The sequence below is a fragment of the Cebus imitator genome, unplaced genomic scaffold, assembly GCF_001604975.1.
Source record: "Cebus imitator isolate Cc_AM_T3 unplaced genomic scaffold, Cebus_imitator-1.0 Scaffold222, whole genome shotgun sequence".
NCBI lineage: Eukaryota > Metazoa > Chordata > Mammalia > Primates > Cebidae > Cebus > Cebus imitator.
In genome coordinates, this window is record NW_016107537.1 from 792,575 (window position 1) to 813,939 (window position 21,365).

General features: G+C 47.1%; 2 protein-coding genes across 2 annotated transcripts; both read right to left on the reverse strand.

Moving 5' to 3' along the window:
* Positions 1–3,994: 3,994 nt before the first annotated feature.
* Positions 3,995–11,863, reverse strand: IL1F10 (interleukin 1 family member 10). The gene is made up of 5 exons (XM_017496705.2): positions 11,784–11,863; positions 7,087–7,146; positions 5,425–5,510; positions 4,996–5,123; positions 3,995–4,698 (listed from the first exon to the last, which is right to left on the reverse strand). Exons 2-5 carry the CDS (start codon positions 7,116–7,118, stop codon positions 4,486–4,488), a joined length of 459 nt encoding a protein of 152 aa, XP_017352194.1. The 5' UTR covers positions 7,119–7,146; positions 11,784–11,863; the 3' UTR covers positions 3,995–4,485.
* Positions 11,864–16,676: 4,813 nt separating this feature from the next.
* On the reverse strand, positions 16,677–20,852 carry IL36RN (interleukin 36 receptor antagonist). Its single transcript, XM_017496706.2, has 5 exons — positions 20,825–20,852; positions 20,596–20,654; positions 19,140–19,225; positions 17,868–17,995; positions 16,677–17,666 (listed from the first exon to the last, which is right to left on the reverse strand). The coding sequence occupies exons 2-5, from the start codon at positions 20,622–20,624 to the stop codon at positions 17,442–17,444; spliced, it is 468 nt and encodes a 155-aa protein (XP_017352195.1). The 5' UTR covers positions 20,625–20,654; positions 20,825–20,852; the 3' UTR covers positions 16,677–17,441.
* Between the last annotated feature and the right edge of the window lie 513 nt (positions 20,853–21,365).

Genomic DNA, 21,365 nt, shown 5'->3' on the forward strand with positions numbered 1-21,365 from the left:
AAGTTGTCTTCATTTTTCTTCACTTTTACCGTTTCCTCTCTAAATCACAGTTTAGATTTCTCTAGAACTAATGTGCGTTGTGTACACTGTGGAGTTTTCTGTACAATGTTTGAGCAGGTGTTCACAGGGGCTGTTGTGATGCATGGGCTTAGGATTGCAAGACGAAAACTTGGGTCAAAGGGAAGAGTGACTAGATGTCGAACCTGGTGGAGTGACTTAGGACATACAGGTTGTAGAAGGCCCTGGACCCATCACTCTCTTGTGTGAAGTTGTTCATAGCTTCTTGGAACAAAGACTGGGCCCTCTATGAATCAACTGTTGCCTACATCTGGAGCCTCTTGTAAGCACACACAAACAGCACACACACGCACATACAGGCACACACATTCGCCCTCCCCACCCACCCTGCTCCCTGGTGCTGCCTGGCCATACTGTGTTCTAACTGCCTGTGTACTCTCTCTCTGTATCTACCAGTTCATTCTGAGATGTAAATACTGGATAAGACCTAAAGTGTACCTCTCCCTAGAATTTACATAATAATAACCCTGACAGTCTGGTTAGGTTGTGGAGTGAAGACTTTGGTGTGGTTTCTAGGGAGGAGAAGGAATTTAAGGGATGAGCCTTGGGGTGTGAGAGAAGAATACTCTTAGCATCCCTGAACTGTACCTGTCAGAAGTTGGCTCCATTCCTTACTTTTAAATTCCCAGTGCCAGAAAGTCCCATCACTATTTCTACCAGTGTCCTGTAGAATTTGATTTGAAGTGCTATTTGGAATGTCTTGCAGTCAATAAATATGAGCTTTTATTCACAAGGTCTGGCTTCCAACCTGCACTATGTGTCCTTCAGTCATAGAGATGTGTCTTCTAAGTCTTTATGTCCTCTTCCTCTTCTGTGCACTGATATAGAATTGGCATATTTTGCATGCTGATTTTTTTTTTTTTTTACTTATATAAAGAACACGATTCAACTTGAGATGGGACCACTGGTAGGAGGAGGCCTGGGTTTGCCTGGGTGGCCCGTGGACACAGTTCACAAGGGAAGGGCAGGCAGAAATGAATTATCATGTGTTAAAATAATTAACTGGGAAGGTATTAGACTGAGACGGCTCCAGCATGTTGGGTTTCTGCCTAAGCAAACTAAATCCAAGCCAGAGTGAATGGTCATCGACTAAGAAAACGAAACTTAAATTTAGCTAATCAGGATTCACCAGCTTGTCTGCAACTAGAGACTTTCCACTTAACCAGTGAATTTTTTTCTTCCTCTTGCTTCCTAAACACCTCATAAAAGTTTTTCCGGTGCCCCCTGGGTGGAGCCCTGAATCACTTGCAATTTGGCACCTCATGATTCATGAATCATTCTCTGATCAAATAAACTCGTTAAAATTTTAATATGCCCAAGTTTATCTTTCAACACATGCATGAAGATGATGAACTGGTCAGGGAAGATGAAGCAGGGGTCAGGCTGACTGTGAAACCACAGCACGGAAGCTGACCCCGGGGTTGGTGCTGAGCAGAATTCAGGGAGGGAGTGGGGAGTGAGGGTGTCACTGAGAAGGGCTGAGGCTCCAGTAGGATCTGGGTTGGCCCGATGTTGATTTGAGGGCCCCAAGATTCAAATCTGGGTCCTGTCTGAAATACTTGGATGATTCCTTGGGGCCTCCCAGAAAAAAAAATCCTTCACAAGGCATTTGCAATCAGGAGCCACCCATCTTCTCATCTGAATTTTCAGCAACTCCTCAGTCTAAGCCCTGGGTCCCGGCCACGTTGATGACTCACCATGCCTCAAATGTGCTGGGAGTTCTTCTCTGTCATCACACCTTCCTGAGCTGCTTTTTCTGCCTGGGATGCCCACCCCCGCATTCTCTGCCTGGAAAACATCTGCTTTTTCTTTGAGGCCCAGATTAAATGCTCTTTCCTCTGGAAAGCCCTGCCCAGCCCTCCCTGCCAGCTCCACCTCTAGGCTACAATGGTGTTGGTCTACCTGGTACCATAGCTTTCCTCGTATGATATCATGAATGTCCAACAAGAACCAAGTAATTGGCCGGATGTGGCAGCTCACATCTGCAATCCCAAACACTTTGGGAGGCTGAGGTGGAAGGATCATCTGAGCCCAGGAGTTCAAGACCAGCCTGGGCAACATGAGGAGAGCCTGTCTCTAAAAAAAAATTTTTAAAACTTAGCCAGGCATGGTGGTGCATGCCTGTGGTCCCAGATACTCAAGAGGCTAAGGCATAGTATGGCTTGAGCCCAAAAGGCTAAGGTTGCAGTGAGCCATGGTTGTGCCACTGTACTCTAGCCTGGGTGATAGACGAAGATATCTCTAAAAATAAAAGAAGAAGAAGGAGAAGAAGGGGGAGGAGGAGGAGGAGGAGGAGGAGAAGAAGAAGGAGAAGGAAGGAGAAGGAGAAGGAGAAGGAGGAGAATCAAGTGTGGTTATTCATTAACTTGTTTAAGATTTTGCATTTACTCAGCCTTTTCTGCATACCAGCAGCTGTTCTGGCCATAGCTGACACAAAGTTGAACAGAACATGCACTGAAAAACAAGCACAGAGTTCTACCATGTAAACACACAGTTACAATGGCTAGCCAGGCGATGAAGTTCCTGGAGCACACACAGATTGTGGAGAAGCAGCTCAGGGAAAGAACCTAAATGTACCTGAGCCGGCTGTGTGGCTCCCTTCACACTTAATACTTGGAGGCCTGTACTTTGCCTTCAAGGCCTCGCATGACCCAACCCTGCTGGTCTTGCTCACCTCCTTCTGCTCCCTTGTTCTCCAGGCTTCAGCCCCCACCCCAGCCTTCTACTATTATTTAAACACAACAACTCCTTTCTGTCTCAGGGCCAACATATTTGCTACTCCTCAGCTTTGATTATTTCTAGTCACAGTTCCTGCCTGTCTGTAGCCTCAGCTCAAATGTTACCTCTTCAAGAAAGTGAAAAAAAAAAAAAAAAAAAAAGCATCTCCCCTAACTCCCCTGTCTAATAATCGAATATGTCCATTGGATACCTGCTGCCCTCACTCTCTAATCATGAAAAGTGCCCTTTTTGTTTTCTTGTTCGTTTATTTGATTATTTAGTATTTCTCCCATTCAAGTATCAGCCCCAAGGTAGTTTGGTTTTATTCACCATTCTATCCCCAGCTCCTTAAGTGGGATAAAAATTTGCAACATGGCATTGAGGTCAGCTGCACCAAGTTTAATCTTGAGCTCCAACACAGAGAGCCCGTATGACCTTCATTAAGTTATTTTACTTCTCTTAGTCCAGTTTCCTCATCTAACAAATGGAGGTGAGAGTGCTTGCCTTGAAGAGTCATTATGAGGATGATGACAGAGCATTCTTAAAAGTGCTGCCCCATGGTTGGAACTCAGAACATGCTAGGTGAATGCTGAGTAGTTAGACACCAGAAGGAGAGCACCAGTAGCCCATACCTTCTCTTAATCCTGATACTACAGGTTCTCTGCTCTAGCTTAGGCCCAACCAAATATTCTCCATGAAACAGCGAAGTGTGGGCTCTGAGGATGAGTATGAATTTCAATTGCAAACTCTCAGCTGAAATCCAGCCCTGTACTCCCAGCTATACCAAGTCACCTCAACTTAGAGGCTCCACTGCAACCTTAAACTCAATACATCCAGGACATATACATTGCCTGTCCCTTGCTACTCCTTGCTTTGCACACTCAAAGCAACTAGCAGATAGCCCAACAGTCGCCCACAGAATTGTCAATTCACTGTGAAGTATCTGGTAGAAAATCACAAGACTTGAGTTAGAACTTACATCGTAAGCAGCCCAAGGCTTTGTCCCTGCACAGAGGACACTGAGTTCTGCCCGGGGCTTCTTGGTTGTTTCTAGAGGCTCCATAGCAGATGGACTGGAGGAGAAGCTGTGGGTAGCTTTCTAAAAATTCAACAGGTCTCTTGCATCAAACACTGCACATGGGGTCAAATGAGGCTCTGTAGTAGTTTTCTATGGCTGCTATAACAAATTACCACAAACTTAGGGGTTTACATAACAGAATTTTATTATTTTATAGTTGTGGAGATCAGAAGTCTGAAATGGTTGTCACTGGGCTGAAATCCAGTGTCAGCAGAGCTGTGCTCCTTCTGGAGCCCCTAGAGAGTCTGTTCCCTTGGCTTTTCCAGTTTCTAAAAACCCCTGCATTTGTTGGCTGAAGGCCCATGACTCCATCTTCAAAATTCAAAGCATGGTTTCTTCCAGTGTCTGAATCTCCCCTCCTGCTTCCTTCTCACAAGGACCCTTGTGATTATACTAAGCCCACCTGGATAACCCAGGATGGTCTCCTCATCTCAAGATCCTTAACATAATCACATTTGCAAAGCCCCTTTGGCCATGTTTGGTAACATACACACAGATCTTAAGATTACAGTGCGGATGTCTTCAGGAGAACATTATTCTGCCTACCATAGACCCTGAGCAGGATGAGCTTGGTTTGGGTGCACCAGGCTGAAACGCAGCCTCCTGTCTTCCTACCAGCTCTGTTCAAAGTAGAACTCAGTACGGGCTGAGGGCTCACTCTCCTTGGTGAGCTGTACTGGCTGCTGGGACTCTGCTGGGCCACAGAGGAACCAGCCAGGCCAGGCAGCAGCCTCAAGCCTGAAGGCGGAGCCTGAGCTGCTCTGGAAGAAAGTGAAGCGTGTGGCATCTTCACCACCTTTGTACAGTTCTTCAATGTTCACATCCTGTGGGGAGAAGGTGGATGACTGCAGAATAAGGGTGCCGATGGAGGTGTTAGCCCTGGAGGCCTCTGGGGCTTGGCCAAAGAAGGACCTGACAGGGCCAGTTTTTACCGAAGGGACTGCCTTCTGCAGATTCTAGAGGGCAAGGGTGTTGGAGCTAAGTGCAGAGGAAGATGGTGAAAATCTAAGGGAGGAGGACACGTGGATCTGGCTAGGAATCCGCAGGCACAAAGATGCCAGAGCATCCCAGTGGCCAGGCCAGGTCTGCAGTATCCCCTAGAATGGGGAGGGGCCTCTCACCTCCAGCTGTAAGGAAGGCTCCTCTCCTGTCTCCACACATGCCAGGCAGCGGCTCCCTCCCTGGATACCCAGGAAGATGGGGACCTTGGTGCGGTCCAGGCCTCTGTTAGGAAGTATGCAGATCTTCTCTGGGAGGGAAGAGAGAGAAGAGTCAAGAGGTGAGGGAACCCCATGCAGGTTCTTGGCAGGTAAAGGCTCAGGCAGGAAGGAACTGGGCATGGGCACCCCTGGCCTGGCCCTGCCTGCAGACTGCAGAGTGAGCCAGGACTTCTGCAGGGATCTTGCCCCTCACTAAGAGAGACCACAGCTGCTCTCTGCCCCTTCACACTGTCACTGCGGGCAGCTGCTGACCTTCTGCTGGGGAGGAAAGGGAAGAAAAGGGAGGACCTATGGCAGATGGAACATGCGGTGGAGGCCCCAAAAGCTCACCTGCACAGCAGTTGTCTGCAACGGGATCTCCCACCAGGAGCTGTCTGTCTCTTGTATATAGAACCTTCTGGTCTGCATATTTAATTCTGAAACAGTATGACAGTGCTGATGGCCCACTCCCTTTATGCACCACTGGCCCCCTAGCCCTTCCACCTCTGTGCTCTGAATCACCACCTGGAGCATTTGGGGTATTTGCTCTCCTTCACAGGTGGGCAGAGGGGAACAATCACTCCCAAGAGCAGGTAAAGACCAGCTGCGCCTTAAAGCAGGGAAGGCCTCCCATGTTCGTGCTTTTCAGAGGCTGTGCTTCCTGCCTTCTCGTGGCTTGGGGAGGCCTTCAGAGGAGAATGGAGAGCCAATGCCCTTCAATAGAGGGGTAAAGAGAATGTTTCTGGCTTCCTGAGAAATTTCTTAGTGAGGCTCAGATGACTTTGGGATACAGTGAACCTTACCTTAGATTTTTTGGGCCTGACCTAATTGTTTATAAATGTTTATTCTCTTTAGTACTGAGATTGAGTGTATATTGAAGTGTGATTTGCTTTTCAGATATTTTAAAGACATTAAAGTCACACAGGTTATAGGTTCAGTCACCTGGCTGGTTTCAAAGATGCCTGTCAGTCACTGTCAGGACCTGGAGAGCTGTCACTAACCTTACAGGGCAGAAACTCTGGACCAATGCCACCACCTCCAGGAGATTTTTCTATCTCAATAACAGCTAATGATAATACCCTTAGCTAATGACTATACGTGTTTACAGCAGGTTCACTTGTACAATAAAAATAAAGTTCCAAAAAGATCCTGGGCTTGCTAACTGGCATTTTCCCCCTGACATTAACAACCTGGATGTGACAATCACCTGCTAGCAGCAGCATCCTAGGGAGACCAGAACCCAGGTTAGACACCCTGAAGTGCTGACATCTGTTTTGTCATTTGTGTGCTTCCTGTGTATGTGTCTTGCTTCCCAGCCAGGCTGTCACCTCCTTGAGACCAGGACTGCCCCTGACCCACCTTGCCCAGGACGTTACAGGGCCCAAGAGAGAAGCAGAGGAAATGTTTCCCAGAGGTCAGTCTTATTTTATTTTTCTCATGCCTCACCCACTTCCTGAAAGGAGGTTATGACAGAGCATAGACAACAAAGTAGTAAAGTATAAGGACGGATGCAAATCTGAAATGAGATGAAATGAAAGTACGTGTTAGAAGCCCAAACTGGGAGTAAAGGCCACAGGGACTTGGATTGAGGTTCTTTTGAATCTCAATGCTGTCACTGAGATTCAAAACTGTTTCTGAGATTTCAGAGAGGTGGATGGAGTGGCACAGAGGATATGAAGTCTGATTCCTGGCTGTGTCTTTTGGAAGTTGTGTGACATGGGGGAAGTTATTTAACCTCTTTGAGCCTCAGTTTCCAGATCTACAAAATGGGGTTAATAACACTCCCCTTACAGACTTTTTGGAAAAGAGGTGAGGCAGTAGATTGGCTGGCATCTTGCAGACATTCAGGAAAGAGCTGTTACTACCATGGTGGTGATGAAGCTTAATTATGGGGCACTTGCAATTTCTAAGGTGAGAATGAGCCTCATCCTCTGGCTCAGCATTCCTTTCCTCTTCCCATGTGATCCCCAGACCCCCTGGTTGGGAAAGCAGGGACATGCCAGGACAACTTACGTGTAGTATCGTGCCATGGGGAGGGAACACATTTCTGCAATCAGTGGTGTCTGGTCCTCGCTGATGGGGAGGAGAGAAGGGCAGTTAGAGAAGGAGGCTGGGGGGAGCCAGGGACAGACATGCTGGGGCTCAGAACTACTCAGCCACAGGCTGCACGGGTCCCCCAACCCATTCATTTATAATTGGTCTGCCAGAATCCACCAAGGCCTCCCCAGCCCAGCAGGCTCCAGGCAGCTCTGCCTCTCCCTGACTGGGGCCATCCAGGAGCAAGTCCAGCCAGCAGGGCTATAAGCCTCGGACGTGTGTGCTTGTGCTAGTTCAGAGAAACCGGAAAACAGATTCCCCCAAATAGCTGAGCCACAACACTTCCCAGCCCTGAGAGTGGGGTGGAGTGTGCGTCGCCTCCCTCACAGTGGGAGGATAAGCCCAGTTCAAACCTAGTCCCATTGCCCTGTTGGCCAATGGGGCACCACACTCCTGCCCCCATAACTAGCCATGGATTAGATAGCTAGAGCCCAGAGTGAAGGAAGAGAGCACAACTAGAAGGGGTCGACAACAGCAGCGGGGCTGGTAGGGTCCCCCCAGAGGGTTGGAAAGCATCATTCCTAGTGACTAGAAGTGCTTGTCCAAGACTGCTGAAGACAGCTCATTCTGTTCCAGACGGAAAATGGCACTTGTGTTTTTGAGGGCGAACAATCTAAAGTGAAGATAATTGTCTTGTATAAATGTCAGGCCACACAGTTTCACATGACTCTGCCCCCTCCCTGTGTGCTATCCTGTCCTGGAGCTCTTCCCCAAAGTGATCACCCTTAGGAAAGGTCAGTCCAGAATTTAGCATGGAAATAAACCCAGAGCCAATCGGGAGCTGGAAATTAGCTCAGGGACGTAACGCAAGTATGACTAGGGCTAAGGTTTACCAAGTAGGTCTGATTGTCACCAAGGAAGAAGGGAAAAGAGAAGAAAACATATAAGAAAGCAGAAAATGAGAGGAGAAGAGAAAGGAAGAAGGCAGGTGGAGGAAAGCAATAGGGCTCAGGGAGGAACAGAGTGAGGCTAGGGGACTCTGGGGAGGCAGGTGGGTGCTGAGGGCACAGCTTCCAGCCACCTCAGCACTCAAGTTCCAGAAACAGGGCTGTAGCCACGGCGGGTTTTAGTACTGGGTCTGCCACTATCACTTTGGACAAGTCATTTTCTGTCCCTGGGCCTTGGGGTGTGACTTTGAGTCTTAGAGTGCAGGATAGTAGGGACCGACGAGTGCAAATTCTAGAGGGATGTTGGTGCTGTGAATCCAAGTCTTAAAGCATGCTGTATACTTTGTGATTGCATGTATTGCCCTTACTCTTAGGAGAAATAATGGATTGCCCAAATGTTTAGTTAAAAAATGTTCACTGTGTAAATTTTTACAATAGTGAGAAGTTAAAGAAATCTACATTTTCAATAATAATAGGTAATTGGCTAAGAAATTATGGCAAAATTCAATAAATAAGGACATACATGTTTGTTGAAGATGATATTGCAGAAGTCTGTTTTATGACATAAAAAAATTTTCAAAATGTATTAAGTGAAAAATGCAGATTATAAATCAAGTGCACATTATAATTCCACTTAAATCCACACATATAGAAAGACACACACAGAAACATTCCCCGTGTTGTTGCACCATTTACCTATGGCTTTATGAGTAATTTTTTAAACATCTCAACATTTTTCCTATAATGAACATAAATTTCCTTTGTAGTATCAAGTAAGTTTCAACATTTTAAAAATCAAGTTTCAGTGAAACTCATTGGCTCCTAAATGTGCCTGCCCATCTGCATCACCTGGGGGACTCTGTATAATTACTATTTCCTGGGCTGAAGGTTCTAATTCAGTAGGACTTGGAGTGATTCCAGCGATCAGCCAGGCTGCTTGGGAACTGCTGTACTTTCAGTCGTTGCACATTAATAAATATGTAAACCCTCTGCAGGTCCTGTTAAAATATAGATTCTGATTTTCCAGGCCTGAGACTACATTTCAAATATGCAGCCAGGTGATGTCAATGCTGCTAATTCTCCTGGCCAGCACTTTGAGTCCTAAAGGACTAGACAATCCCCCGGCACAGATAATTCAACAGCGTCATGGCCTCAATGCAAGCCCACTTGATGATAGGCTCCCCTTGGTCAAACCACTGGGGCTCTTTTGGTTGTGGCAGCAGGACAGTGGGCAGTGTGGTAGTTGTGCCCAGACCAAGTGGAGGGCCCTGGGTGAAGCTGGGCAGAAAGCTGATGATCCCCACTCTTGGTCAGTGTCAGCTCAAAGAGCTGGAAGAAATTCAGGGCTGGTCCAGTCCAGCTGGACCCATGGGCCCTAGAAATCTCCCATTCTGGCACACCCAAAATTTACAGTGCCTCTCCTAAAGGCTCCCCTACTAGGTTCCCTCTGCCTGGCCTCTGCTGGATTGTGACAGAGTGAGTAGGAATAGGAAGCTAGCATCTGCTCCATCAGAGAGCCTGGGGTCTTGGTGCTAAGCCTCTGCTGTGTGCTGAGCCCCTCCCAATGTGCCGCATGCCTCATCCCAAAGCTTCCCCTCCCTATTGTCCTAAAATGACTTTTCACTGGACTTCGGTCTATATCCCTCTTTTCCTCTCATTTCTCCCTGGACACAGCATCTGGCTCTCAGACCTCCTCAATTCACCTATCCTGGCTCAAATACCCCCACCAACTAAACCTGGGCTTTCCTCATGCTCTTTTGCACAGCACCCTGTCCTATCCTCTCCTCATTCTCCTGCATAGGATCTATGTGGGATGTTCTCTCCAAGACCAATATTTACTTCTGTGGAGCCAGATCTAAAGATTCTTTTGATTGCCTTGATATTTGGCCACTGCCTCCTTGGAACCCTTGGAACTCCCTTCATACCTCTTTCAACCCTTGTAGATTTTACCTCCTTCTGGGGCTGTCCCTTAGGCTAACAAGGTGCTAAGCACTTCTATTTTGTATTATAAGAAGCTGCAATTCATTGACTTCTACGGCTGCAATGATCATCTTGGGCTACTGCCTCCCAAATGCAGACTGCACATCCCACTTAACCTCCTGCAGCCTACAGTACAGCCCACTTTGGACATCCTGCTGATATCCAACCAAATATATTTAAGGTTAAGCTAATTATCTTCTCCCCCTCCAACCCACTCATTCCTCCTAATTTCATTTCTCTCGTTGCCATAATATTCCTCTCACCAGTGATATTCAAAACCTAAGACTCATGACAATATTCCCCTGTTCTCCTGACTCAATGTCTAACTTGTCAAGTCCCTGTAGATTATTTCTTTAAAATATAACTTTGTGTTCTTAATCTCCATTACTACTGTGCTTGTGTTCCCAGTTCTTCTACCTTTCATTCAACCCAACCTATGTGAGGAATCTGGACCCACATTCTAAAGACATCTTTCACCACATCTCTGCCCAGTTCTGGAATCTATAGTGACTGGCTGTTTTGCCACTATCTGTAGCTGATTATCTTGTGTGATAGTGTCTCACTTCTCCATGGACACTAAACCACACCATCTGGCAACATGATTCCTTTCTTATCTTCTCAATGGACATACTCACAGGTGTTCCGTTGTTCTCTCTGCCTCAATAGTCATCCCTCCTCATTGCCATCGATTCAGATCTTTCTATATTAAGATCACTGGAGATGGTATCAGTATAGATGGGTTCAATATCTAGTTCTATCAAATTAATTATCAGTGCAGAATTACAGCTCAGACATATGGGGTTATGTCTTTTAACCTCCAACCCTCAGTTTCAGCATCTATAAATTCATTGGATTAGATGATGTGGTTATGAAGGTTCTTTCTAGGCCAAACTATCTATAATTCCATGACTCAGAGTTTAATGAATCTTTCCCTTACTATTGTAACTCTACTCTGAACTCCTATTAATTTTTACTGTATTATTTATTGTTGTACATAAAGATATTTGTTTCCCTTATAAAACTTAATAAGATCCTGAGGTCATGAAGATGGCTGACAGCTCGCTTGAAGCTCTCTCTAACCACTCTAATAGAAATACCCTGGTCCTTATGGCCAGGACATAGAAACACACACAGCAGACTTTTAATGGAAAGGCTGAGTCCTAGACCTAGCTCTGCTACCGGTTTATCTGGCCACCATTTATTCCTGGGCCTTTATTTATCATCATTGGAAGGAAAGGTTGAGCAAGGTATCTTTCAAAACTATTTTAAGTTTCACAATAAAATTTTATGCAGAATTCTAATGATTGTAAAATGGATAAAGGGCACCTGCTTTGCGGACACAGGAAGTGATGGTGACTTTGGAACCTTGCTAGTATTTCTCTTGCCTACAAAGAAGACACTGAGGAGCTCCTAAGGAGCTAAAAAAAACTCTTAAGCTTCCACCAAACACAGTTTGAATATCACTGGCCCAGATGATTTTTTTTTAATTACTTTCTAAAGTCTGTGGTGCTAAGTATTTAAAAATCTTCATTTGACTTAACCTATTTCTTCTCCTCAAATCTCTTTATGTGCTCCTAAATGTTTTTGGTGTCCCACCATGTTCTCTGAGGGGACTACCTTGTTATCCAGACAGATTGCCAGGAGGGGATAGAGGGCATATCAGAGATACTGACAGGAGAGAGCAGAAAAGAGAGAGAGAGAGAAAGAGAGAGAGAGAGAGAGAAATACTGCCTGTCCATCACTGACCTGCAGATCCTGGGTGCCTGGAACCCTGATCCCTGGAGACTTCCAACTGATTTCTTCAGGGCATTGCCCTGTGTTTATACTGTCTGGTCAGGGTGGGAAGCCTGCAGCAATCTCTATAATTGGTTGCAGGACATGAAGGAAGAAGAGCCTGGAGATTTCACAATGTCTTTGATGCAGTAATAATAAGAAGGTGGGAACATTAATGAGTATTTGTTGAAGGGGGAGAGAGTCATCCATAAAGCCTTTGCAGAAACAAGGTTCGGGGCCCCTGCTCTGTACCTGCTGTAATTTACTATGTTATTAGTGGTTTTGAAGCCAGATAAACAGTGCTATAGTCAGACATCTTTGGTGCCCCGTGGGGCTCCATCCTAGGCTTGAAGAGGTCGTGAATGCAAAAGAGAGTATGTCTGGCAAGCCCAAGGACAGCACAAACTCTGATGCCTGAATCCAGCCTGGGGCCAGACAGCCAGAGTAAGAGAACGGGCTAATAGCACTGTGAGTGTGGCTCTGTTTGGAAAGATGAGAAAGGAGTCTCTGCTTTTCAGTGGGTTTAATTAGTTGTCACCAGTTTGATGAGACAGAACATCTAAGGAAATCCAGCTACAAAGATATTGACCTCAGATTCACCCTGGGACTGAGCAGACATCATGTGCCATGGACTACTAGGAAATATGATAGTGTGAGCAGAGCAGAGGAAAGAACACTCAGGTCTCTAAATGACATCACTTTACTCAGTCTATCCATCCATCCACCCACCCATCCACCCATCTGCCCATCTGTCTGCCTATCTGTCCATTCTTCCATCCATTCACCATCCATCCATCCATACATCCACCCATCTGCCCATCCATTCATCTATGCAGCAAGCCTTCTGTCCCCCCTTCTATCTGTCCATTCATCCATCCATCTATCACAAGGGTGGAGAAGCTTAGGTGTAATGTTCTCTGGAAACTAACAACTTTGCTGTAATTCTCCCTCTTGGGTCACTTGCAAAGTTCCACCAAGGGCTTCTTGAGGAAGTGGGATGGGTGGGTTTAAGACTCAGATGCCTACAGGATGAGAAATGAGAAAAGATGGGCAGAAATGGGACCAGGTTTCTGCTTTCTAAGGCCAGTGATCATTCTTCTTCCACTCTCCCAATCTCTCACCCTTCTGTGGGAAGGGTTAAAGCATGAGTTACTATGTCAGGCAACCAATGAGTGTTTACCCAGCATTTACACTGCTGTGTGACGAAGACATTCAATACACAGTCCCTGTTGTTAAGTAGTTTTACAGTATAGCTGAGGAACTAAGTCATAAACACTTGAAAAGATAATTAAGAAGAACAGACTCTCTTAAGCTATGGGTCAACGGCATGTTGGAGATAATAGTGGCAGAGAAACTCCTTAGGTAAAAAAATTCCTAGAATTGAAAGGACTTTAGGCTGGGTGTGGTGGCTCATGCCCATATCCCAATTCTTTGGGAGGCCAAGGCAGGCAGATCACTTGAGGTCAGGAGTTCAAGACCAGCCTGGCCAACATGGTGAGACCTCATGTCTACTAAAAATACAAAAATTAGCCAGGCATGGTGGCACATGCCTATAGGCCCAGTTACTAGGGAGGCTGAGACAGGAGAATCACTTGAACCTGGGAGGTGGAGGTTGCAGTGTGCCAAGATTACACCACTACACTCCAGCCTGGCGACAGAGCAAGACTCTACCTCATAGACATGGAATCATAGTCTCCCTCCAATTGGAGAAATCTGTGCTATGGAATCCCTAACAAATTGGTTAATTAGGCTCTGCCTCAACACCTCCAGCGTCAGAGACCATGCAACCTCTTAAAGAAGCACTATCAATGTTTGTGGTCCTTGTGATTAATATTTGGGGGTCATATAGGAAAAACAGCCTCCACATAATTTGCTCCCATAGGTCTACTTGTGTGTTCTGAAATTACACAGAACAAGCATATTCTTCTACTTGGCAAGCCTTTAGGTGCTTCAAGGGAGCCCCCTGTGCTTTGCTTTTGTCAGGATAATACCTCCCACATCTTAGCCTCTTCCCCTAAGACCTGACCTTGGAAGATTCTCTGTTCCTCGATGTCTGCAATTTGTACAAACCCTGAATGATGTATTGCATCTCTGTAAATATAGGCCCAGGCCAGTAGTTTACACCAAAATTGCAGAAATCTAAAGCCACTGTCTTTTTCACTTGAATAGTCATAATGTCAACGTCCCCCAGCCTGTACATTCCGAAGGAAGCATTTTATATTCCTCTTTTTACTACTGACTGTGTTGGCTTAACCTGGCTAAAGCTCCTCTGAGTTCTGTCATCCTACAAATGAGGAAGCAACAACTTCAGGCTGGAGAAACCTTCAAGAACAAGATGGAATTTAAGCTGCTCCCTAAAGGGTGGGCCTGTTTAGATGGGTGGAGGAGAGGGAGATAATATTCCAGGGTGGAGAAATAGTTTCCACATTCAATACTCACTGGGTTTCCATTATGTGTCAAGCACTATGCAATGTTCCGAGAGACAAACTTATATGGCCCTAACCTTAAGGTCATCCCAGGGGCCACAGACTCCAAGTTAAGGTACTACTATTCAGGGGCACATTGTGCAGGACCTGGCATAAAGCTGCCAGATTAGATAACTGGGGGATCTCAACTCAGTAAAGCCTTTTTAGAGGAGGTGACATCTTAGCAGGGTATTGAAAAATGAGAGATTTATCTAGGCAGAGAGGGTGGATGGAGGGCCCAAAAGCAGAGGGAGCAACACGAGACTGTGTCTGGACCCATGGACAAAGAGTGTGAAGAGGGTCTGAAACGCAGCCTGGCGCCCAGAGCTCATGTTCTTGGCAGCCCTGAGAAGCCTGGGGTAGAGCTGTGCTGCCTGTTGCCTGAGGACTTCAGCTGAATCTGGGCTGGAGCTGCTGAGGCCCATAGAGGTAGCCCTGTATGTCCTGGCCAATTCCTTGCTAGTACTTCAGTGGACTGTGAACCTACCATGCTGGTCCAACAGGTGAGGTGCAGGTGGAATACCTGGGGCTTAGATATGGGCTCCTCCTCTAGCTTCTGCTGCCATTCCCCAGGGATTGGGTGGGGATACTGGAGTCCATTTCTGGCACATAGGACAAGAGGATCTCAACTTTGCAGAATCAGATGATTCAACAAATGTTGTATTATTAGCTTTTAAATAGAATATTTGGGTAAATGTAGGGTGTTCATTGTGAGAAGGAAAATTTAAAAATTGGAGAAAACTGCAGTAATAAAACAAAGGCATTTGTTTCTCTTTCTCTGCATATTATTTATCTATTGCTGCTTAATAAGTTAGACCAAAACTGAGCAACTTAAAACAACAAACACTTATTATCTCACAGAGTCTTTAAGGGACAGGAATCTGGAGCAGCTCAGCTGGGCAGCCTGCTCCAGCATCTCATGAGGCTGTAGCCAAGCTGTCATCTGAGCTGCAGTCACTGGAAGGCCTGACAGGGCTGGAGGATCTGCTTCTAAGTTCATTCCTGTGGCTGTGGGCAGGAGACTTCATTTTTTACCACGTAAGTCTAATTATAGGGCTGCTCATAGCATGGCAGCTGCTTCCCCCAGAGCAAGTGAGCCAAGAGAGATTGGGGGTGGTGGGAGGCAGAGAGAGAGAGAGGGACCTCAAGTAGAAGCTGCAACCTCTTTGATAGCCTAATCTTGGAAGTGGCATGCCATAACTTCTGCCATATTCTGTTGGTCACAGACAACTCTGGTACATTGTGGGAGGAGACACACACAGGATATGAACACAAGGAGACAGGGATCATTTTAGCAGCTGTATTAGTTGTCTAGAGCTGTCGTAACCCATTATCCTTGGTGGCTTAAAACAGCTGAAATTTATTATTTCTTCATTCAGGAGGCTAGAAGTCAGGAGGCCAAAGGCTCTAGGGAAGAATCTTTCTTTGCCTCTTCCAAGCTTCTGCTGGTTGCCACAGTCTTTGACGTTTCTTGGCTTGTGGCAGCGTAACTCCAATCTCTGCCTTTGTCTTTACTTAGTCTTCTTCCCCATGTGTCCTCTGTGTCTCTGTGTCCTCTCCTTTTTATATAAGGACACTAGTCATATGGTATGTAAGTCTACCTTCAACTAGCGTGACCTCGTCTTAACTAACTGCACCTGCAAAGACCTTGTCTCCAAATAAGGTCACAGACTGAGATTCCAACAAGGATGTGAATTCAACTAGTACAGCAGCCCTCTTAGAGGCTGGACCCCATGCCTTGGAATCCAAGGGGCTGTGATCCTTCTAGGAAAGAATTACCAGATGATTTGGTTCTTTGTTACTAACCCAGGAGATTCCAGCCACACAAACTCATCACAGCTTTCTCCTCAGTGGCTTTGCTGAGATCTGTTTCCCGGTCTCTACTACAACCAACCAGAACAGCAGAGCTTGATTCAATTTGAATTTAACTCTGGGGAAGTGGAGGCTGAGGACAATCAGAGATGATGTCTGCTCTGCTTACCTCAAGATTAATTTCTTTTCTTCTTATTATACAAGCAACTGAGCTTCATTGTAGAAAAATTAGGAAATACAGATAAATTGAAAGAATAAAAAGAAAAATCACCTATACTGCCACCACCCTGACATTGCTACAATTGATGAAGTAAACTCTTCCAAACTTTTTTCTATGAAGAAATATATAAACTGGTATTTTAAAAAATTAAAACAGAGGGGCACAGTGGCTCACACCTGTAATCTCAGCACTTTGGGAGGCCGAGGTGGGTGGATCACGAGGTTAGGAGTTTGAGACCAGCCTAACCGACATGGTGAAACCCCGTCTCTACTAACCTGCCTGTAATCCCAGCCACTCAGGAGGCTGAGGCAAGAGAATCGCTTGAACGTGGGAGACAGAGGTTGCAGGATGCCAAGATCATACCACTACACTTCAGCCTGGGCGACAGAGTGAAACTCCATCTCAAAAAAAATTAAAATTAATTGCAATATATGCCACTTTGTAAGTTGTTCTTCTCATATGTCATGAGCACTTTTTCAGGGGAATAGAGACCAGCATCTGGGATTTTTCTTGTACTTTAGATTTTTTAGAAAGGATCAGCATGCCCTGCTCATCTTCTATCTTCTGAGCTGAAGCCATTTCCTCTGACATCGCCACCTCTTCATGCCCACAGCGAGAGGATGGGGGTAGAGAGAGAAAAAAAGAAGCATATGACAGTGGCAGGATTATACGGAAGGGCGCGGGGCTGGGCCGAGGGCTGTGGGTCCCTAACTCTATGACCACCTCGCTCTCCTGCACAGGACTTCATGTGGAGAGCTATAGTGACCCTATAAGGAATGGTTTGGCCTGCAGGGCTCAGGGTAACACTGGTCAGTTACCATTAAGCAGGAATGATTCCCATCACTCTCCCACCCCACCCCCATAGAAAGCTTTTCATGTTATTCCTAGTTTACTCCATGTGGTTTTTACAAAGTTCCACACCAGTAGTACCATCCAGCAAGGAGGGATGGTGGAATGAGTTCCAAATCTCAGATTTTACCCAAACATGGAATCAGAAGAGAAGGTGGCTGTGTGCCCAGTGAGTCAAAGGTGAGCGTCTTCAGAGCAGAGAGAGTGGTCGTCCACCATGGGTCTCCTCCACTCACCCCTCGCCTGAGCTGGCTCTGCCCAGGGAGTTCTGGGGGGCACGTTACCCTAGTCACACTGCTGGAAGTAGAAGTCTGTGATGGGGGCATCCCAGCCAGCATTCTCGAGAAGCTGGGTGAGTCTGACGGGCTGGTCGGCTTCAGGCACCGTGCACAGGAACCAGCCCGGGTAGGCGGCTGATTCGAAGCTGGAGGTGAGCCCCAGGTCCCGTCGGTAGAACGTGAAGCTCTTGGATTCCTTGGCACCGGCGTAGAGCTCCATGATGTTCACTGGCTACTGGCAGAGGAGGGCGGGTCAGGTGAGGGCAGAGGAGGAGGCAGAGGGAGGGCTGGGCAGGGTCCTTAGGAAGGAGGCAGAGCTGCCATCAACAGACTCCCCCCAGGGTGTCCCACAGCACCAGGGCTGTGGGCTACCCAGCTTCAGCGGGCTCAGCATCTGTGGCTCAGTCCCCAGTGAGGATGCCCCAAGTCTCACCTCGAGTGTTAGAGTCGGCTCCTGCCCCGCCCCACAGGACAGGCACTGGCTCCCACCCTGGATGCCCAGGATAACGGGGGACAGGCTGGCATCCAGCCACCGATTGGGGACCACGCTGATCTCTTCACCTGTGGGAAGGAGGTCAGATGCAGAGCCCTGGATTCCCTTTCCTCCTTCTTCCCCTGTCCTGGGCTCTAGGGCACAGGACTGCTGTGAGACAGCCTGCCCCCAGGCTGGGCAGAAGGGAGGCCTCTCAGCAGCTGTCATCACATGGCCTCTCCCTTCCACTGGCCCAGAGTGGACATCAAGGCACAGAAGCACATTGTACCACCTCTACCCCACCCTCTAATTCAAGGTCAAATCATCAAGCCTCTACACCCCAAGGTAGGTTCAACCCCGTGTTTTAATGCCCTTTGGCTCTCAGGCCCCTTTTCTGAAACCTGTCTTGATAAGCCCCGCTTTGGGGTTGTTTGAACAACTTTCTACACCCTGTGAGGTCGCTGAGAGCAAAAGAGGATCTCATTTCTCTCTGTACATCTCCTCACCACCCACATACATCATACACCTACATACACACCCAAATACCCACACAGAAACATGCATGCACACAAATACATGTACACACACATGCTTGGTTACACAGAGATACATACAAGCACACACATGCTCACACATATATGCCTGCATGCACACCTACATACCCCATACACTTATGGCCTAGCTGAAGGATCTACCTGGCATCTGTGCTCAGCAAGGGTGCTCTGGGTGGGCAAGCGTGAACTATTGTAGAGAGGGACCTGCTGCAATGCATGGGGCAGAGTGAGCAAGCAGAAGGTCCAACAATGCCACCTGTTCTCTGGGTCCCTCCACTTTGAGTGACTGAGAATCCTCAGAGAGCAGAGGGCACCCATGATGGAGAGGCAGAAACCCACTCCCATATGGGAAAAAAAGGTATAGAGATCCTGCTTTCGTTCTCTCCTTGGCACTGGCTCCTAGGGAATGCGATGCTTGACGTAAGCCTACCTGTAAGGGAATGACAAGACACACCTCTTGGAAAATATTCCTTCTTCTGCATAGAAGCTTCAGGTGGCCCCAGAGCCTGTGTCTTCACTTTGCTGAGAGGTGTGGTATTTTATTTGCCTTTGCTTAGAGCCTGGCTTGTGCTGCCCTAATGCCTGTGCTAAGCTGTATGGCTATTCCAAGCCCTCTTCAGGCCCCCACCACTCAGAGTGTATAGAGACCAAGGAAAGTGGGTCATGTTTTGTCACCAACCTTTAATGACCTTCCCTGCATGCAGCCCTCCAGCTAGAAGCTGGTTATTATGCAGATAAAGCACCTTCAATGCCGAGTCCTTCATTCTGAAACATCAGGAAGGGGTGAGGACGGTATTAGGGGAGGGTGGACACTCCAGCATGCCCTGGCTCCAGAGAACACCCTGATCTCAGGCATTTTGTCTCTTTCTTCCTACGGTGCCAGAAGTAACAGCACAGCCTTCTTCTCTCCCAGCCCCACTGGCCTCATGCCCTGCCCGGGGGATGACTCCACAACCTCTCACTGGAGTCTGTGGTTTGCTCCTTCATCCTATTCAACCTTTTATGTTTCAACCCATCTCCTATTGGAAGAGAAGCTGCATGGTGAGTCAGGGCTCTAGGTTTTTGCCCCCAGCTCTGCCTCAAATGCTGCTGAGTCACAGCAGACAACTCTCTCACCCTCTCTGGGCCTGAGCCTCCCCATTGCTACACTAAGATGATGGGTTGGATAACACCCAGGCCTCTTCCAGATTAAAGTCTGATTCTTCAGTTCTTCAAGAAACATGTATTTTTATTTGGCCATTTATTCCTTACTAAATGAGGAGTTTCTTTAAATTTAAATTTCTTTTATTTTACTTTTCAAAGTTGTTTCTCATCTATGAACTTAGTTGATTTCCTGACATCCTATGAGGTGAAAGATGTATCCTAAAGTGGGTTTCTCCAAATGTTACATGGAGGAAAAGGATGCAGTGTAAAAATTGGGTCGATGCATGGCCAAACACAATTCAAAGAATTGCCTTATTTCAGAAAGCCTCAGAGTCACTCATATGCTGAGCTGTGCTGTGGTTCTCTTGTGAGAGGATGTAGAAGGCAGCATTCCCTGCATTTACTTGATCAGAGAGCTCCTCTGTATAAAGTTTCTCCTGGACACTTCTATGGAACTTCTCTGATCGAGTCCCCTAGAACACATTGTGGGAAGTGCTTTATTAGACTGGCGGAAAGGACCACTCTCATCCCCTGTTGTAAAGTCCAGAGCATGGCAGAGTATCTGACTTAGTACATGCCAGTGGGTGGACAGATGACTGATGGTCATGGTTTTTGTTTTATATTATCTCCAAAAAGCATCAGGAAGGTAGGGACACAGTGGGTGAGAGGACATCAATTCTCTATGCTGAGTGGCAATGGCAGAACTCTGAGAGGGATCTCACCTTGGCTAGACTTGGCTGCAGCTCTAGACTGGGTGGTTCACTTGTCCCCCTCAGCATCAGGGAACCCTGGTGAGATGGCCTATCCCAGTCCTGCCCCTATTTGAAAAAGGCTGGGAAAACTTCTCTAAGAGTAGTGAGCTGCTGGTCACAACTTCCCAGTTGCAATGGCAGCCCCTCCCTTCTTCCCTCCTGCTCAAAGCTGGACAATGGGCCTACCCAGAACTCACTTCCCCTGGAGGACACCACCAAACCAGGGCCTCATACACTCACCGGAAGCACAGCGCCCCACTCAGGACCATCTTGAGCTCCACAGGGTGTAGTAGACTCCCCTATTTTAGAATAAACAACAGAAAATCATGGAAAGAGAGGCTGAGCTGGCCAGGGTCTGGGTAGGGAGTAGCCGCACTGAGCCCCCAGCATGTGAACAGCCTCCACAGAGCAGATTCTGGGTCTGGATTCAGGAGAGAGCTCCAGTCCCAACCAGTGCCCCAAAGCATACCTCAGAATGCTCCTTTCTCCTGGTGAAAGCTGTGGAGTCTGCCTGCTCCTCCAAGGATACCTCAGCCTTTTAAGTCATGCCTAGGGAGGGGCCCTGAAACTGCCAGGACCTGAGGAGGAGCAGGATTCCCAGTGTGATTTCGCACCACCCTAAGCCGCCAGAAACACTTGCTACTCATTATCTGTCATGGGCAGGGAAGCTTCTGGAGACAGTTTCCTTTCAGCAATTTTGAAGAACTTCCTTGAGGCTTTCCAGCTGTTTGTGAGCACTCAGCTTTTGCATCTCAGGGGCTTCCAGATCCTAAAAGTCAGTGCCCATGGTCCAGGGAAGCACAGCCTTCTTTCCTCCCTGCCTTCCTCCTTTTCTTCCTTCTCTCTGTTGCATTCACTCACTCACTCCTTCTTCCCTTCCTTTCTTCCCCACCCTTTTCTTAATTTCCTTCTTTCCCTCCCCATTTCCTCCCTCACTCCCTCCTTTCCTTTCTTCCTTACCTTTTTCACTCCTTCCTTCACTCCTTCCCTTCTCTCTCCTTCCTTCCTCC